Source organism: Prionailurus bengalensis, chromosome B2 (assembly GCF_016509475.1).
Source record: "Prionailurus bengalensis isolate Pbe53 chromosome B2, Fcat_Pben_1.1_paternal_pri, whole genome shotgun sequence".
NCBI classification, from domain to species: Eukaryota; Metazoa; Chordata; class Mammalia; order Carnivora; family Felidae; genus Prionailurus; species Prionailurus bengalensis.
The window spans coordinates 115,461,798-115,481,510 of NC_057349.1; the positions used below are offsets into that span (position 1 = coordinate 115,461,798).

Sequence of the window (19,713 nt, forward strand, 5' to 3'; positions counted from 1 at the left end):
GGCTTGTAGGACTAAAATTAAGGTGCTTGGCAGGACTGTGTTCCACCTGGAGGCTCAAGGGAGAAAGTGGTTTCTTTTCCATCTTCCTGAGGCCACCTGCATTCCTTGGCTCATGGCCCCTTTCTCTTTCCGCACCACACATCACCCCAACCCTTGCTTCTGTCCTCACATATCTTCTCTTAAGTTTGACCCTCCCACCTCCCGTTTATAAGACCTCTTGTGATAACACTGAGTCTAGCTGGATAATCCAGACTAACTTCCCCATCTCAAGATCCTTAATGAAATACATCTGCAAAATTTCTTTTGCCATAACATATTTACAGGCTCTAGAGATTAGAACATGGTCATCTTCAGGGAGGCCATTATTCAGTAACAGAACTCCAAGAATTACTATGATTACAAATCACTTATCTGCTTAATACAATATGATTCTCTGACAATGATAACAGGCTCAGTTTTGATTGATGGCTTGAAAAAAGGGATCCTGGGGAGAGATAATCCTATCAGCAGATATTCTGCCATCCTTGCTCTGTCAGATAATGTTGTTTCTGACCCTTTCTCATAAATGTCTCTGAAATGTCATGTGGGTAATAAGGTTATCTCATTTTCCTTAGTGACTGAAGCAATATTCCTAGAATTAAAGGCAACAATTTAGACTTTGCTGTTGGTATTATGTGAGTGAAACTCTAAATTACAAAATTCCCCCTGATAAATAGCATCCTTAGTTTGATGCTATTGGTATACACTACCAAATAAAAATCACTGAATCATTCTTAATCACATTAGAGAAATGATTACTATAATGGCCTCTGGTAATCTTATTGCCTTGGTTGACATGAAGATGGGGATTAAACATATATTAGTATTTAAACTGGTGATTCTAGGCAGGCAGAGTCCAGGAATAAATGTGGTATATTGAAAAAAAAGCACATGGAATTGGTTTCTGTTCGTACACTCTCAACAATCCATTCCACCCTGGAAGATCAAATCATACATGAAATCAGTTTTCTCATCCATAAAATGAGGGCATGAATCAGATCATGGATTCCGTACTTTTGAGTGTAGAATCATTTTGTAAAACAAATACAGAATGGAATATACTTATTAATATAAGTTTATAAGTTCAAATTTACTTACCAATACCATTTCTGTTACTTATAAAACCAATCAGTAGAACTGTAAGAACCATTCAGTATTAAATTTGGAATCAGGGCTTTTAAGTGGTAGCTGCAATATTTTAGGAACCTATTTATTTTAATGTTCTTTTGGTTGCACATTATCAATATATGCATTTGCAAATGACACTATCATTTTAGTAACTCATTCTGCAATTTCAAGGTATACTTAAAAACAGAGGCAGAGAAGAAGTTTTATTTTTATACCTCTTCAAAAATAAAGAAATTTAATGGCAAACCATAAGAGGAGATAATATATAATATTCTATATATAGTAGATTCATGTATAGAGGGTTGTTTTTTCAGTTTTATAAGTAGTTTATTGCAAAAGTAGAGTAAATGCTGTTGAAATCCCTAAAATGATTGCAAAATAAACTAGGAATACCTTTGTCATATATAACTGCTAAAAAACAAGAAAATAATGAATATAATAAATAAAGTTCAATTGGCTTAAGACAGAGATTAGAATTTACCACTTGCCAGAAATTTCCTATCAGTTACCTTTGCTGTTTTTGGAAACTCCTCACTTGTATAATACACATACTTATATCATATATACAATTTATATTGTATTTTTTCTAGTCTTTAACTTTTCTTAGGCCTTTATATGTGTCATGAATAAGCCTTCAAAGCCAGGGACCTCTATATCATGTGCTTCCTCTATTTACAGTAATGAAAATACTTTCTACCCAGTAAGGGGGAGGGTAAAAATTTACTTTTACACCTGTTCTCCTTATGAAAAAATGTAAAAATTTATATAAGAAATAATGAAAATAGTAACTCAGTCAAAACTTTCCATTCTATATTTTGTTCATTTTAAGAGTATAGTCTAGTTTATATTACTTTGTTAAAATTTTTTTTTCTTTTCTTTTTATTTATTTATTTATTTATTTATTTATTTATTTATTTATTTATTTTTGGGACAGAGAGAGACAGAGCATGAACGGGGGAGGGGCAGAGAGAGAGGGAGACACAGAATCGGAAACAGGCTCCAGGCTCTGAGCCATCAGCCCAGAGCCTGACGCGGGGCTCGAACTCACGGACCGCGAGATCGTGACCTGGCTGAAGTCGGACGCTTAACCGACTGCGCCACCCAGGCGCCCCTAAAAAATTTTTTTAAGTTTATTTATTTACTCTGAGAAAGAGAGAGCATGACCAGGAGAGGAAAACAGAGGAGAGGGAGAATCCCAAGCAGGCTTCGCACTGTCAGTACAGAGCCAGAAATGAGACTTGATCTCATGAACTGTGAAATCATGACCTGAGCCGAAGTCAAGAGTCAGATGTTTAATGGACTGAGACACCCAAGTGCCCCAAACACTTACAGTTATTTCTAAATTATGCAAAAAAAATGTAGTAGCAAAAAGAAAACTCATATAGCTTTAGGGCATTAAAAGGTAGATCAATTCTGGAAAACATTCATTCATTTATTCATTTGTTCATCCGTTCCAAAGGGATTGACTGCATTTATATTAAATATCAGATACAGATATAACAAATATAAACAGACTATCACCTCTACCCTTGTAAATCCGACAGCCCATGCAGATGATTCTTCATTCTAAGAAATTTCTGACTAATAAACAATTTGGGACAATTTCATTAGATTTGTAATCCATTATAGAAATATTACATCTTTATTCAACTGTAGTTTTTCAAAAACAAAAGAATATCTTTGTTTCCCAAACAGGTTGAAAAATCTATTAGCTATTAGTTTTTTAGTAACTATCTCTATATTAAAAAAAGAATTTACAATGATAAATCCTTCAACAAAGCACCAGGAAATACTGGTGCCTAAAGGAGGTTAGTTCCAAGCCATGAACCACTGATTTAAGCTTTATTAAAACTGTACTTGTTCCCAGCTTGTTTTCACTTAAGATATGCTTTCATTTCCCTTAGGCTGTAGTCTATTACTCTATTGCTAATATATTTTTCTGTAATGTCCTCCCTTCTGTGTTAAAAAAAGAACTGAAACCCCAAATCAGATTAGTTTTTGAAAATGAATACACAGATCTCATAGGTGGGAAGAATGATGTGCACTTGTTCCCGTGCAGGAGAAAGGAGTTTGAGAGCCAGCAAGGGCTCTTGGCCATTCAGACAAAAAACAACAAAGTTGTTCTCAAGGATTACGATTTTTCAGAAGAGTTGGCAGCTTTTTGGAAGCTTAATCTGAGGGACCAAGAAAAGCTACATCCCTGCCCAGAGTTTCTTAATGGCCAGACTAAACTACCAGAGTTGACCTCAGTTTCTATCAGCTTAAAAAAGTGGCATAAAAGAATCTGAAATCTCTTCCTGATGCTTTACCATTTCCTCTAGCATGTAGCTGGTGAAACATAAAGCATATCAGCACAACTTAAGAAATTAAAGTTAGGAATTTTAGACCCTGAAGCCCAATTAAATATATTTTTTCTTTAGACCTCACCCCAGCTTTCAATCCACCTCAGTTGTGAGCTCTATAAGAGGTAAAGCACAGGAATGCGCTTTAAGAGTGGAGATTGAGCTGTACTCAAGTTCAAATTCATTTGTGGTAAATAGGTAGGGATAAAATCAGTCAAATAGCTTCTATACATGTGGCTCAACCAACTAGAGCTTCTATGGTTTTAGTGCAACTTCTAGGCAGACTAAGTGTTCTTTTTCTTCTCATGTTTGTTATTTTGAATGTCTGATCACTTCAAAAGGCACTTTTATCCATCTGTACACTCAGAGAAAAGGGCACAAAGGAAGATTTGACAAAAGCAGCATGAGACAAAATTAAGGTTACGAAAATGCTTTAAAAAAGCCTACTCTTTATCCAGTAATTAGAGAATAGACACCAAAAGAAGGAAGAACAAAGTAAATAAAAATGTTACCAGTGTTCGTATGTTCTTTCATATACTTTGAATAAAATCTTCCAGGCACACCTACTGTTTTGTGACAACTGAATTTTTTTCTCTTCTTTTCTTTTTTTTTTTTAAAGCAAGATATCATACTTTCTTTTTAAAATTTATTTTTGAGAGAAATAGAGAGCACGAGCCAGGGAGGGGCAGAGAGAGAGGAAGACAGAGGATCTGAAGGGGGTCTCTGCTCTGACAGTAGAGGACCCGATGCGGGGCTTGAACTCACAAACCACGAGATAATAAACTGAGCCAGAGGCAGACGCTTAACCAACTGAGCCACCCAGGCATCCCTGAAATTTTCTTAATAATGGAATGCATGTTTAAAATGCCTGCTAGCAATGAAGTCAAGATATTTCTGAGAGGTCAGAGAAGGATGTGTATCATCATTGTTTAACATAGGTAATATTCTGAGTTAATAATACTCTGATTTAAACCATTCCCTGGTTTACGAATTAAACCCACCTTACAGGCATCTTTAGTCAACTTTAGTTTTATCAAAAGAATGAACAAACTGATATTAAGTACATGGATGAATGCAAATATGCATGCCTTAGCTTTTGGAATTCCCTCTTCTCCATAGCTTCTGGGAAACTGTCTGGGTTCCTCCTTTCTAGCTCTCTCGGACAGCCAGTAAGGATGTGCTCCTCGTATCCTAGACTGACACCTAAAAGGAATTGTCTATTTTTTAAAACCCCATTGGTAATGATTAGGTCCTATGGATTTTAAGTGCTTGGTTGCAATCATTCTAATGAAATAATTGGTCCTTTACATAACACATTGGATCCAAACCACTATTTTTAAAGACATTATTCCCAACGGAAAAATAAAAGTCAAATATCAGCTCAGTTCATGATCTCATGGGTTTTTGAGTTCCAGCTCCGTGTCTGACAGCTCTGTCCTGTCAGCTCAGAGCTCTGTGCTGACAGCTCGGAGTCTGGAGCCTGCTTCAGATTCTGTCTCCCTCTCTCTCTCTGCTCCCTACCCAAATTGTGCTCTCTTTCTCTCTCTCAAAAATAAATAAACATTAAAAAAAAATCTAACATCAGCCCAGACACTATCTGCTGCAGGGAACAGATACTCACTAGTAGTGGTTTTCATAAGGACTTACTTTTTCAAACATAATTATCTGGAGTTAAGGAGTTCTAGCAATGGGTAATTCGAAAGCTCAGAGTTGTTTGGAGTTAGAGTTGGCTTGTTTTTGTTTTTTTTCCTTGACTTTCCCTTCTTTTTAACCAATTTGGCTCTCAATCTTCTAAATATCACAACTTCACAAAACAATGCCCCAAGATAAGAAAGATGGGTTGAAGATCGTTCTCGCCATCTCTTTTTATAAATCAGGAAGGAACCGATTTCTTAGAATACCTGACAGAAGACCTATCCTTAGATCTCCCTGGCCAAAACCGGGTTACATACACAGCCCTACAGCAATCACTGCCCAGGTACACGGGATTTGTTTAGATCAGTGGTTCTCAAAGTGTGGTCCCTGGAGCAACAGCATCAGCAGTAAGCTTGTTAGAAATGCACATTCTGAGGCCCCTAGCCAGGCCCGCTGATGTAGAAACTCTGGAGTTCAGGCTCAGCAATCTCCTTAACACGTCCTCCAGATGATTCTGGCTAAAGCTGAAGCTGAAGGACTGCTGATTTAGACCAATCTGATTCATTCCCTCTGTCTGAGCTCCCCTTTCTTGAGTGGCTAAGGACATATTCTCCTCACGGTCTTTGCACGTTTCCCTCTCTTGCATGTTGTCCCTCATGTCCTTTACCTTAGCAGGGAGCTTTCCTCTGATAACCGTATGTGAAATAGTAAGGCTTAGACACGTGCCCCAGCATTCTCTGTCCCCCTCCCCCCCCCGCCAATGCTACATCTCTCTCCAAAGAAGGTATCACCATCTGAAATATCACATATTTATTCGTGTCTGGTCTGTTTCCTCTACTGGACTTAATTTCCACGGAAGTAAGGTCTTTGTTCTGTTTATTTCACTGCTCTATCCCGAGGGCCCAGACACTGTGTGGCAAATTATAGGCATTAAATAAATATTTGCCAAATGAATGATTAGAATATTGATTTCCAAATGAAATTGGAAGAAGTCAAAGAATGGCTAATGGGCAGACAAACAACAGTCTGCCAAAGCAAACTATTTACAAACGCAGATTTGGAATAAAATCCATTCATGACTTGGGAATTTTAGTGTTTGTCATAATATGAAATATAGCCTTATTTCATTAACTTTAAGGAAACCCTCCTTTTTACCTTATATGCTATGTTCAAATAAATTTACATATATAACACATTTTTCTGTTCTACCAAATTTGATAGCATTTATCATTGGAAATGTCACTTTTTGGGGAAAATAAATAGATTTGAACAACACAGAAACTTCCATTGATATTGAATTTTAAAGTTTGTTTATTTATTTGTTTATTTAGAGAGAGTGAGTGGTGGAGGGGCAGAGAGAGAGGAGGGAGATAGAGAATCCCAAGCAGGCTCCAAAGTCAGTGCAAAGCCTGACTGGGGGCTAGAACTAATGAACTGTGAGATCACAACCTGAGCCGAAATCAAGATTCAGATGCTTAACCAACTGAGCCACTGAGGCACCCCCAAATTGAATTTTAAATAACCAGTTTTCTTTCAAAAATCCAGAAATTCAGATGAGGGAGAAATTGGACACAACCAAAACAGTTTCAAAATGTAAGGTCCTTATATAAACAGTTCAATTTATTAGTCTTATTCTAGGGAAATATTCAGTATTTGGGTTTCTCATCAACAAATGCTTTACATTAAGAATAATTTTATGTAAATGAATAAATCCATGATTCTACAAATGATTATTTATATATTGAGAAAATTACAAATGACATAATATACCAGATATTATTGAACAAGAGAAAATAAAAATTCAATTGAAATGCATTGCCTGTTAGTTTAATATGGATAAAGCCTATTTCCAGAGAAGTACTTCTTGAAAGTTCTTTGAGTAAATCTTGTTACAGTTTATATATTTATATAAATTGGCGCATTTAAATCTCATTAAGGTAATTTCCTTAAAAAAGTTATAAAAATTATTTATGGCAACAAAGCACAAGTTCTTAGCTACTAATTTACAAATAATTGTGTGCACGTGTGTATATGTGCGTGTCTATGGGTTGAGAGCACTGTAGTAAGTTATATGTAAGAAGACAGAGAGCAAACCAAGCGTAAACAACCTAAAACATTTTCCTTTCAATGGAGGTTAGAGAGACTTGTGTCTAAGCACTGCTCACGCAGGCTGCACAGCGCTCCCGCCTCACATGCAAGTGATATTCCAGGGTTGCCCCCTTTTCCTTGATGTGCCACAAAAACCCTTCCTGAAACTGACTCTCCTTTTCTTTTCTTTTTCTTTTAATGCTTATTCATTTATGAGAGGGGGAGAGGGGACAGAATGAGCGGAGAAGGGGCAGAGAGAGAAGGGGGGACAGAGGATACAAAGAGGGCCCTGCGCTGCCAGCAGAGACAGTGGGGCTCAAACTCATGAACTCATGACCTGAGACAATGTCTGACCCTTAACGGACCGAGCCACTCAGGTGCCCCTCCTTTCGCTTTGCACAGATACAGCTGGTTCAACTCCTTTTCATATGTTTATAACAATTCTAGTTTGGGATCTGCTATTTTATAGATGGAATAACTTCCATGTTTTCCAGTGTAATTTAAATCTGCTCCTCCACTCTACTCCAGCTGCCTGACTTCTCGGTGACTTCCTATCTACACACGAGTCAGAGGGCAGCACAATGATCTTCCGGAACACCTCTTCTCTTGTCTCATAACATGTATTCACATCACTATTCAGCTTAGACATTAAAACCTTGATTATTTACTTTGTATGTTTTTTATAAATAATCAAGCCAATGTCTGTATCCTCTTTCTGTGTGGGCTGCCATGAGGTATGAGCTCCAAGAAGGCAGGAGACAATCTATTACACTGGAAATTTTTTACAACAATTCTCACATGTCAAAAAATTTTCAAAATCTTGATGCTATTGTATTTTAGTACATACGCTAATTATTCGTGGCTTTTAAATTCCCTCATATTCCCACAAGAATTTTTGGTGCCCTAAGCACAGTACACACTTTATTGTTTAAAGTAGGCTCCACCCCCAATCTGGGGCTTGAACTAACAACCCTGAGATCAAGGGTTGTATGCTCTACCGACTGAACCAGCCAGGTGCCCCTACACATGTTTTAAGTATATAGTTTAATCGGTTTTTATCTGTGCATTAACTATGAAATATCGCACAATTCCTTGCCGAGAAGGTTCCTTCATTCCTCTTTTCAGTCAGTATGGTGTTGCCATTTTGACTAGTAAGTCTGTCTTCAACATGTCCTGACAGAAACTTGTTTATTTTCATATCAAAAAATTTGTTCCAAAGCTAAACATACTTGTAAGGTGTTAGTTCATATAATGCAGTCAGACAATAGGTTGGTTTCAAACCTAAAAAGTGTGGTTTTTCATTAGAGGAAAAATGCTAAATGTTCAGAGAGGGAATTATATTAGATCTGGAAAGAAACATTAAATTAAAAAAAAAAAACTACTTTTTGCCAAGTCATCTCTATAATGAAAATTCTGTTTTGTTTTTACACATACTTCTTTCATAACTATGTAACACAAATTACAATAGTTCCCCCCTTATCCACGGTTTTGATTTCCTGTGGTCAACTGTGGTCAAGAAACATGACCCACCTTCTGACAATAAGTCAGAAGGTCAGTAGTAGCCTAATATCATTCACCCCACTTCATCTCCTCATGTAGGCTTTATCTTTCCACATCATCCCAAGATTAAGAAGGGTGAGTACAGTATAATATTTTGAGAAAGAGAGAGAGGGGTCACATTCACATAACATATTATAGCATATTATAATTGTTCTATTTTGTTGTTTAATTATTCTACTTTATGTTGTTGCTGGTAATCTTACTGTGCCTAATTTATAATTAAACTTTATCATAAATACACATTAATAGGAAAAATCACAGTGTATATATAGGGTTTGGTACTATCCATGGATTCAAGCATCCACTGGGGGTCTTGGAATGTACCCCCCACAGACAAGGGTGGACAACTTATGTCTTTCTGAATGAAGTAAGGTACAAAATATTACAATAATTATGATGGTGATAAAATAGCAATTTACTGGGGCGACTGGTGGCTCTGTTGGTTAAGTGTCCGACTTCAGCTCATGTCATGATGTCGTGGTTCAGCTCCTGAGTTCAAGCCCCGCACTGGGCTCTGTGCTGACAGCTCAGAGCCTGGAGCCTGCTTCTAATTCTGTGTCTCCCTCTCTCTCTGCCCCTCTCCCCCTCCTGTTCTTTCTTTCAAAAATAAATAAATATAAAATTAAAAAAAAATTTAGAGTTTTATTTATTTATTTTTGAGAGAGAGACAGAGAGAGTGAGTGGGGGACGGGCAGAGAGAGAGAGGGAGAGAGAGAGAATCCCAAGCAGGCTCTGCACTGTCAGCATGGTGCCTGATGAGGGGCTTGAACTCACACACCGTGAGATCATGACCTGAGCCGAAACTAAGAGTCAGACTCTTAATCTACTGAGCCACCCAGGTGCCCCCCCTTTTTAAAATTTTTTTTTAAGTTTTATTTATTTTTGAGAGAAAGACAGAGAGTGAGTGCGGGAGGGGCAGAGAGAGAGAAGGAGACAGAATCCAAGCAAACAAAAAAATTTTTAAATAGCAGTTTACTCTTATGTAATAGTCACCATTATTCAAGGCACTAGTCAAGCATTTCATATATATAAGCTATTTTAATCCTCACAGTAATAGTTAGAGGAAGGTACTGTAATATTCTCATTTTGGTGATGAGGGGTAAGTAATATGCCCAACACTAAGGAATAGTAAGGGGCAGAAGTCAGGATTTGAACCCAGAGAGTCCAAGGCCAGAGTCTTTTTTCACTTACTCATTAAGCCACACTGTCACCCTGAGGTTCAGAAGTATAGCAGGGATAGATTATAGACAAAGCAGAAACTACCAGAAATGGACTCTTTCTTACTATCTCTTAGTATCTGGCAAATATTCTATGCCACATGATTAAGTACAATTTCCATAATCTCACCTCTTTTACAGTCTAAATGTCATACGGTATTTGTTATTATAATTTTATATGTATTGAGAGAGGGACAAAATGGCATTTAAATACCACTTAAATAAATGCAAATAATCCAATAACCAAATAAGAAAATTTAAAATTTTAGAATCATTTATAGCTTCCTTTTCTCAGTTATAGAAGCATAGAATGACCACAGTGAAAGAACTTCTTGGAGGCTGATGCCAGACCATTTTTTATTTCTGGTTTTATTTTAAATCTGGAAAAGCACAGGCAATATAGACCCAAATGCCTCCTGCCGTTATCTTTTAAAAGTTTCAACTCTAATTCTTGATCTATAAGCTAAGCTTTAAAAATAAAATAAATGCCTCTCTATTATATGTAGCTGTATGTATTTTCTCTTCTCCTTCATTAAGGATTTCCTAATTTTTAAAAATATTATGAGGAATGTTAGTATTTGAACTGGAAAAAGGTATATATTTTTTTCTCTTCTCTGAAGCTTCTTTATTACTTCTCATGAGTCAGGGGAAAAGGCTTTCTTTATTGCTTTTACAAATCATGAGTAAAACACGAATGCTTAATTGAGCAGATTGATGATTAAATGGAGAAAAATGATGAAAGGAAAAGATGCCAGCACAAACAGAATATGGCCATTCATTTCAACCCCAAATGAATCAACTACTGCTCATGAATGTCAGTTTAATACTCATCTTGGCAGAAACTATCCGGAGCATCAACCCTCTGCGGAGTCCCACGTCTGCATGGGGACAGCCTTTTCCTGTTTCTTTTGCTAGAATACACTAAATAGCTCTCTCTCTCTCTCTCTCTCTCTCTCTCTCTCTCTCTGTCTCTCTCTCTCTCTGTCTCTCTCTCGTTGGCACAATCAATTAACTCTTAAACGAAGGATTATAAACATAGTGAATGCAGGAGACTTTCTCACACCTGAACTCCAAATACTCATTCAAAGATGAAAATGTTCTCTCCTAAAGGAACTAGGCAACTAAGCTATAATATGCAACATTAGCATTAGCAGGAATTACCCTGGCCATTAGCCATCACAGATCTCATTTCTTTGCATCAGTTGGATTAAAACAATTTTTTTAAGTTAAAAAAAAAAAAGGTAAAATATCTTCAATCAAACTGCATGACTAATGAAGATAAGGACCGGTCTCTACATCTGTATGACTAGCTCAGTTCCTGCGTATGTCTGGTCTACCACAGAAAGTGACAGAGGCTTTTAAACAAGCAATTTGCTATTTTGAGCTGATATCGCTGAGCTTTTCCTAATACACTGGTTGATCAGTAGCATAAGACCTTTCAGACGCTAACTGGCAGAAATAAGCCCTTCTAAGGTTTTCTAAATCCTTCCTATCCTCCTAACACGACTCCTCCAGTCAAGTGCTAGAGGTTGGGAAGTAGAACCCTATCAGGTGTTAAAGACACCCAAGTGAGTCAGAGAACTTGGCTGGCAGTTTAACCCGGCCCTACTACAAATACTCTGTAATAGAAGTGCCACATTTAATTAGCCCTGAAGCAGGGAACAGAGCTCTTTCATTTTAGAAAGCGGGGCAAATGGAATCTCAAGGAAAAAAAAAGGCAAACCTCTTACCTTTTGTAGCGATTCGTACACACTGGGTTTTAGTTTCCTGATGGAGCAAAACATGAAAGACCATAGTCAGTGTACAGACAATATTTCCTATTACATAATCTGGAGTTATAAATTAGGTTTGGGAAGAACAGAATCGCAATATTAACGAAACTTTTTTATTTTTAAAATGTATTTTCGGATATATTTTTTAAACCCTGAAGTAAGAACATTTACAAATTTTTCATCATTTTCTAAAAATTCAGGGGTCTGTTTTCCTCTGTAATGAAACAGGCTATCTTGTCTGGGACAAGTAGCTAAAGCATTCTATTCGTACTTACTGTACTTTTTGAATGATTAGAAAGAAAAATGTGTTTGCAGAGCTAATACAAATCAGACCCAAACACAAACTTCATTCTTGCCACACAGCTGTAGACTCAGACCAAAGCTGAACATCACATCCTCTCGCTTGGATCCTAGCACGACTAATGAGTTAAATGACAGTACTTAGAAAGATCATCCAAAGGTTGTATCCCAATGAAGGGAGGATTTATCTGTTCTTTTTTTTCTTCCCTTTTGAATTTAGGTGTTAGGAGTTAGCTATTTCTCATTGGGACTATTTTCCTATTCTTGCTAGACAGATGGAGTTGAGGAAGAAGTTGACATGGGAAGGGACAAAAATGATTTCAGATTCTTTTTCTTTTCTTTTTGATGTTGTGTGGTGGCACTAAGCAGTGGAATACGTCTCTAGGCCCACACCACACACCTTCAGGGCTTCGTTGATTCAGTTCAAATCTTTGAATGTACAAGAGGTTGGAAAAGATGGTAAAGCCAGTGAACAAAACAAAGGCTATTTGTTTGAGAATGTATTTATAACTCCATCTTGAGTATTTCTATATATTGATAAACCAAGAGTTTTCTACTTCCTCTTAAGCATTTACTACTTTTCAATTACACAGAACAAAGCACTGAGGAGGAATTAGTAGTAAAACATACAACTTTGAACTTCTATTACTTAATTGTGACGTGAGGCCTTTACCGTGCGTTCCAAGAGAGATTGTTTTGCACTCCCACAAAGGCCCAAAGAGATTCTGATTTCCTAAAAGTAATTGCTCTTAATTCTATCAGGATTTCCAGCCTCTGCTGGTAGGAACCCCATCGATTTTGGAACTATTTGCCAAGGTAACCATGAGATATATTGTTGCTCCTCTGTAATTTGATTAAACCACATGTAGATATATTAAGAATGCGGAGAGAACATTCATATCGAGGCTTTTAAAGAGTGCCAGGGAAAATCCTTTATAAGTAACAGACATTCATTAACACTCCTCTTATACCACAGTCCAAGTAATGAAAGTTAATTTAGAATCTCTCACATCTTTAAAGATGAATACCCAAATGCAGAACCGTGTTTTCTACCACTATGCTACTTTATACCCAGAATGGAATACTAACTTCCATAGTCTACTCGTTTTGGGGTAGTCCAATTGTACCAGTGATGTGCAATCATGTGCATGTGGGAGGCGGGCAGTCAGTCTGTCTCGAAAGACTCCCACTTATGTAGAAATAAACTAGATAGAAGATGAGAATAACATTTTCTACCAGGGGCAGCCTGTGGCTTTGGAGAACATCCTAGAAGATGCTGTGGCATTCTTCTTTGCCATATACTGGCAAAAGAATATAGGTAAGCTGAAAGATAGAGCTCTCATTCAAAAGCAGCCAGTCAATACCCCAGGTTCTCGTGGCCCCCGCAGAAAAGCAAATACATTTTGTCTTTCAATTTAACTATTCCAAAGTATAATATGTCTGTTGCAATTGGATATCACGGATGTCACATCATCTTCCAGGTACCCACCTCAGGGACTCAATTACCCAAAGCCAGAAATTTCCTATACAGCTACAAGTACACAAAATATGTCAGTTTTCTATTGGATTTTAAATTGTAGGGGTTTTCTGTTCTTGGCATTTTTTTCCCCTATCCCTTTCTAAAAAAAAAAAATTAAATAAGTTTTAGGAAAGAAAATCTTTCAAAGAGAACAGCATGAGGCACGAAAGGCCAGGTTATTTCCCCACATATGGAACCACCGGTAGTTTCTATCTTCCTGTTGTGTTTTCCTCTTCAATATTCATTTGGGATCAGCGGCAGTGTTCAAAAACAACTGTGTCCAAAATGGGAAAAGGAGGGGCAACAGGGGAAATGGAGAACAGACTTCGCTAATGGCACAGCATCCCTCCATCTCCAGGCAGCCTCCTGTTTAGGTTGTGTCAGATATGCCACAGGCACCCTATTACTTTGTAATCAGAGGATTGTTACTTGTTATTTACTATTTGGCTTGTACCCTCTGAAAAGTTTATAAGGGTTTATTAGCCTGCTGTGGAGCACGCATTCTGTTTATCCTGCAGTAAATTTAATCTTCTGAAGTGCGCCACTACTGAGCAAAGAAGACAGAACAATGCCCGGTATTTACTGGGCCTTCAGTCCCAGCGGCAGCACACCCAACTTCTCAAATCATTTTCCTCACAATTGTTCTTGTGGGCTTTCCTGAAGAAAGCTCACGGAGAAGCAGTTACTAGGAAACAGGAATCCAGAGCGATGGAACTGGCATGGAGCCCCAACCCTACAGTAGGCCCGGAACTGTGCACCCTGTTGGGAACAGAAACAACACCCCCCTACACACCGTTTCCCCCCACCTTTTTTTTATTTTCTTCCTGACACATGCTACTGAGTATTTATAAAATTCAACTGCAGCTCTTCCTCAGGGCAGTGAAAAAGCAAATTTGGGGGGAGGCTCACCTTCTCCACACTGCTCATTGCCTGGAAGTAGATGTTGTATCCTTTGCGTGGAGCCAAAGGAGGGTTCCAAAAGCCCTGATAGGTCCTGTTGTCGCCCACTGTGAATGGGGCAGGTTCAGGAAGATTCCCTGGGGGTAGTTCTGCAGCAAAGTAGTATGGAGAACCCCCACTCAGGGCATTTTGGTATGTAACGGGAACCTGGTAGCATTCCATGGCTCCAGCTTCTCTCTTGGTTCGGTGTGGGTGCAACTCCTCCACAACAATCTGATAGGCACTTTTTGGAAAAAGAAGAAAAAAAAAGCACACATTTAGAGATTCTGGATACTAAGATTTCTGGGGGGGAAATGAGGTATTTACAATTAACATGCAACAATTTAAAGTTTGAAAGTCAGTCTTAACCCACAGCATTCTTTCTCCCCCCCCCTCCACCCCCCCCCCCGCTATTTTGCCATAACATAGAATTTCATGTGGATTCTCCCTTCCCCCAAACCCAACATGGTTACTAAGGAACTGGAAAAAAGTAAGAAGAATCACCGTAGAACGCTATGTATTTTTTTTTAATGTTGAGAAATGAGTCACCTTAATAAGAAACCTAACATTAGCAAGAGACACATGATAGATTAAGTTCTTTGTCTGATATTTTTAAATGTTTAAAGTTAACATTTTCTTTGAAATGATAGAGTAGAAGGCCCTGCTCCAGGGCCCAACAGAACGGGGCCTCAGGGTGGGGCTCAAAGCGGCAGTTTGTGGGGCTGTCATCACATTAGAGACAGAGTGTGCTGACAGGCTTCTCCACATCCTGACCTTGCCATGGCATCAACATGGGCTCAGAGCTACGCAGATCTAAAGCACAAGTGACATGCTGCAAAACGGGCACAGATGGACAGAAATCTGTCCTCCTCACCAAAATAGACAGCTTCCTTCTTCTGGAGCTGTTAATAATAAAATCTTACAAATTGTAGAAACAGATGGCATTTGCCCTATTAAAGCTTGAACTAAACCTTCTAATACCTTCCTTCAAAGTCTTAAAACTTTCCTACAATAGTTGTTATCTTACAGAGGAAAGAAAAAATAATGCAACTTTAAAATAAAGGTCTGCTCGGGGCGCCTGGGTGGCGCAGTCGGTTGGGCGTCCGACTTCAGCCAGGTCACGATCTTGCGGTCCGTGAGTTCGAGCCCCGTGTCGGGCTCTGGGCTGATGGCTCAGAGCCTGGAGCCTGTTTCCGATTTTGTGTCTCCCTCTCTCTCTGCCCCTCCCCCATTCATACTCTGTCTCTCTCTGTCCCCAAAATAAATAAAAACGTTGAAAAAAAATTTTTTTAAAATAAAGGTCTGCTTAATCACTAATATTTTTTTATCAATTACAAGTGATATATTAATATTTTTTCTTTTTAAAATTTAAAATTTGTTTTTTTCATTTTAAAAGAAATGTTAATGTTTATTTTTTTTGAGAGAGAGAGAGAGGGAGAGAGAGATCAGGATAGAGAGAGGAGGACGGAGGATCCAAAGCAGGTTGTGTGCTGTCAGTACAAAGCCCAAAGCAGAGCTCGAACTCTTGAACCACGAGATCATGACCTGAGCCGAAGTCGGATGCTTAAGCAACTGAGCCACTCAGGTGCCCCAGTATTTTTTCTTTGTAGGATATTCTTCAGGAAAACTTTTTTTTTAGGTAACATACACCTGAGAAAGTTGACATTATTAATATATTTTATATGTTTTGAATGAGTTTAAAATTCCCCCAAATTATGAAAAATGCATTATGGTAGGTTATATAAATTGAATATAAATAAGCTGTCTGTAGAGCTGTTTGAATCTTGAATCTCTAGGGCAAATATGCTCCTTCTATATAGGGATGACAGTCACTGAATGACTCTCCAGCAAGAATAGAATATTTTCTTTAATGAACTTCCATAAAAAGAAAGAGGTGCCTGGGGGGTAAGTTGGTTAAGCGTCGGACTCTTGATTTCAGCTCATATGATCTCACGGTTTCTGAGATCAAGCCCCGTGTCAGGCTCTGAGCTGACAGCATGGAGCCTGCTTGGGATTCTCCCTCTCTGCCCCTTCCTTGCTCGCACTCTCTCCTTTCTCAAAAAAAAGAAAAAAAAAAAAGAAAGAGGAGGGAAAGACACAGAGAGAGTAGAGAGACAGGCAGACATACCAAGAGACAGACAGAGAGAGAAAAAATGAATTTGCATCTATCATAATGAAAAATTAAATTTTATATCGGTTTAGATTTAGTATAAAATTCTAACTTAATATAAGCTCTGTTATACCTACAAACAGAAAACCTTCATAGAATAAAAGAAAGCTTTATAAAAGTTTACTTTCCTTCCTAATATTTAAATTCCCATTTTCTATTAAAATATTGCTAGGAACTTGGTAGTTTGGTATTTATCTCTTTTCCTTTAGAAATAGGACAGAAATTGTAGTAATGTCAGAAATCTAGATTTGGGCAGGCAACTAAGACAGAAATCTATGTTATTTGAAATTACATGTAGTCCATTGTTCTCTATACTTCTGCCAGTTTGGGTCTCTAAGCTCCTAGGAATGCTATTGACAGGATACATGCTCTCTGAGGGGTCCATGGAGCAGTCACTCGTCAGTTTTAAAATACAGGAAGTACATAAGCATAGCCCTTGGAGAGAAAAATGAATCATAGCTGACCTATGCTATGTTAAGAAACCCTAATCATTTTTTTTCGGTTTATTTTCAATTTAGAATCCATATTTGTATGCATTATACGTTGTGTATACATTTACGTATCCTGTGGATACATACTTTTAGGTAGATAAATTTACACACGCACACTCCCCAAACAAGTCTAATCTCATATTCTTGCTCTAGTGGGCAATAATGATAATTACCCATCTTCATTAGTTATTTAACCTAATCCTTAAAAATAAACTCTTTGTTCATTATCCCTTTTCTCTACAAAAATCCAGAAAATCTAGTCAACAGTCTTAACTAATTCTGTTAGACCAACATAGGTTGTACATTCCAAATTAAGGAATTTCGCACAAGAGGGCTTGTCTCTCCACATCTATTAGGAGCAAAGCAAACTAACGATGCTGGAGAGGATTAAAAGAAGAAAAGGTGCATTCTGGTCTTGGGGAAAGATCTCATTGAACTTGAGATGAAATCCCAAAACTAAATATTACAAAGCTCATTTTTAAAAGAAATCATCTTCCCTTCATTGATCAATTTGTGTGAGCAGGCTGTTCTTACAACAGCCTCACTTCTACTTTTTAACAACCTGTTCTTTTTTTCTCCCCTGCTATTTCTTATTTATCAATACGAATTAATTAAAGGAAGGAAAATAAAGAACGAGAAATCAAATTAGAAGTGATTTAGCTGATTACATGAAATGGGCCCGGGCTTTTCCATCCTTGTGGATGCCTAATTACCTAATGGTACTTAACTCTAACTGGAACTAAATATTATTTGAGCTTAGTACTCTAGCAATTTAAAATATTCCAAAGCCACCTAAATAGTTTTATTCACTCTGCCCATATTTCGTATTTCCCCCATTCCTTTTAATTGAAGTTTTAAAATATGTCTATAATTAAGATAAAATCAATATAGTGGCATTATGAATCTTCACTTGATGCTGAACATATGATTTCCTTATGTTAAACAACTAAAAATGATTTCACTTCACTATAATTTAATTTGATTAGAATTGGTATGTAGTCAATTTTAGTTTTGAAGGAGGCCAAACTATGACTTTTCACCATACAATTTTCCTTCAGTTACAAGACTAAAAAAATAGACAAGAGGATTTTGCCATTAGCTCAAAAAGTGATTATACGATATATATGGTAGATGGTCTTCCTGGTTTAACACTTAAAATTGTTGAAGCCGAACCCCAAATTACATATAACAGCCTGCCATGTTTTTGTTTTTAACCCATTAGTAAGAAAAACTGCTGAGAATCTGGTTTTAGTTTTAGATCGTATCACTTCTTGGTGATAGCAAAGAGCAAATTATACAATTGTACACACTTCTCATTTTGTATCTGAAATGTCTCCTTAAAGCTTCAGGAGAAATTTCCTCGCTCCAGTGTGGTGCTATTTCTCCTATGAACAAACTTCCAAAGATCTCATGGCCACCATTGCTCATATCGTCCTAATGGAAATATTTTGATGATCCACAGAGTAAAGGTTTAAATACCGTTTTGGTGACCATGATATTTCCTGTGCTTCATCTCTTACCTCCTTAAACATACAAGTCAGGTCCCTCGGGACTTCCCTATTTCTGTAAGAGGAACTATCAGTTTCTGAATCAACAAAGCTCTAAATCCTGGCATTAACTTTAATAAGTTCTATTTTTAACTATGTTCTACCTCCCTTGTAATATTTCTTTTCATTCCCACTGTTTCCATCAATAGGAGAGTATTTACAACATTATATTCACATTACTGGCTTAGTTTACTTCCTTCCATTTTTTTCTTCATGTATTCCAGGCACCCATCCATCCACCCATCCACCCACCCATCACTCCATCCACTCACTCTATTATTTTTTGAGTATTCTCTACATACATGAACTGTTCATGAAGAATGCAAGAGAATCATTTTTCAAACTTCCGATACTTTCCTAAAACACTACTTTAGGCATTGACTGCTCTTCTCTAACATTCCACTTTGTCAAAACTATGTGAACCTCTCCCACTGTCAAAATCTATTCTACTGGGGTTAATATCTCACCACATCTCTTACCTTATATCTCCACTCTTGCTCTCACTGCTTCCTGATACTCATTCTCCATTTCAAACTTGAATGACCACTGTTACCAAACATACCATACATACTGTCAAAGAGCTTCCGCCTTTTTCCTTTTCTAGCTTTTCTACTTCTGCTATAAAGCCTTCTCTGACTAGTTCACTTCTTAGTGTTACTCTGTCTTCTAAAGGCAATGGAGGGAACTCTGGTGGTAACTGAGGGTTGAAGTGGGGGGTTAGACATTAGAGTCAAGTGGGATGCTTTTGCAGTTTAGTCCTCAATCCATCCACAGATCATAATGACACAAATTCGTTGAGAAGAACCATCAGGGGTATCTCTCAAGAATTCTGGGTTTGAAAAAAGGCCCCAGACCACTGTCTTATAATATTTATTAATTATATTTATTTACAAGGTTAGTGTTTATCACTAACCCACTACATTAAAAATATTATCTGGTATTTAGCTACACATAATGGGAATTGTA

The 19,713-nt window shown here is 37.6% G+C and overlaps 1 protein-coding gene across 10 annotated transcripts in view; it reads right to left on the reverse strand.

The window, feature by feature from the left end:
- The window catches only part of PTPRK (protein tyrosine phosphatase receptor type K), a 562,492-nt gene that overhangs the window by 81,504 nt on the left and 461,275 nt on the right, over positions 1–19,713 (reverse strand). For all 10 annotated transcript variants that reach the window (XM_043592298.1, XM_043592299.1, XM_043592297.1 and 7 more), the window contains exons 12-13: positions 14,510–14,783; positions 11,740–11,776 (exon numbers count right to left, since the gene is read on the reverse strand). In XM_043592298.1, the coding sequence (XP_043448233.1) occupies positions 11,740–11,776; positions 14,510–14,783 (311 nt within the window). The remainder of the gene's footprint in view (positions 1–11,739; positions 11,777–14,509; positions 14,784–19,713) is intronic.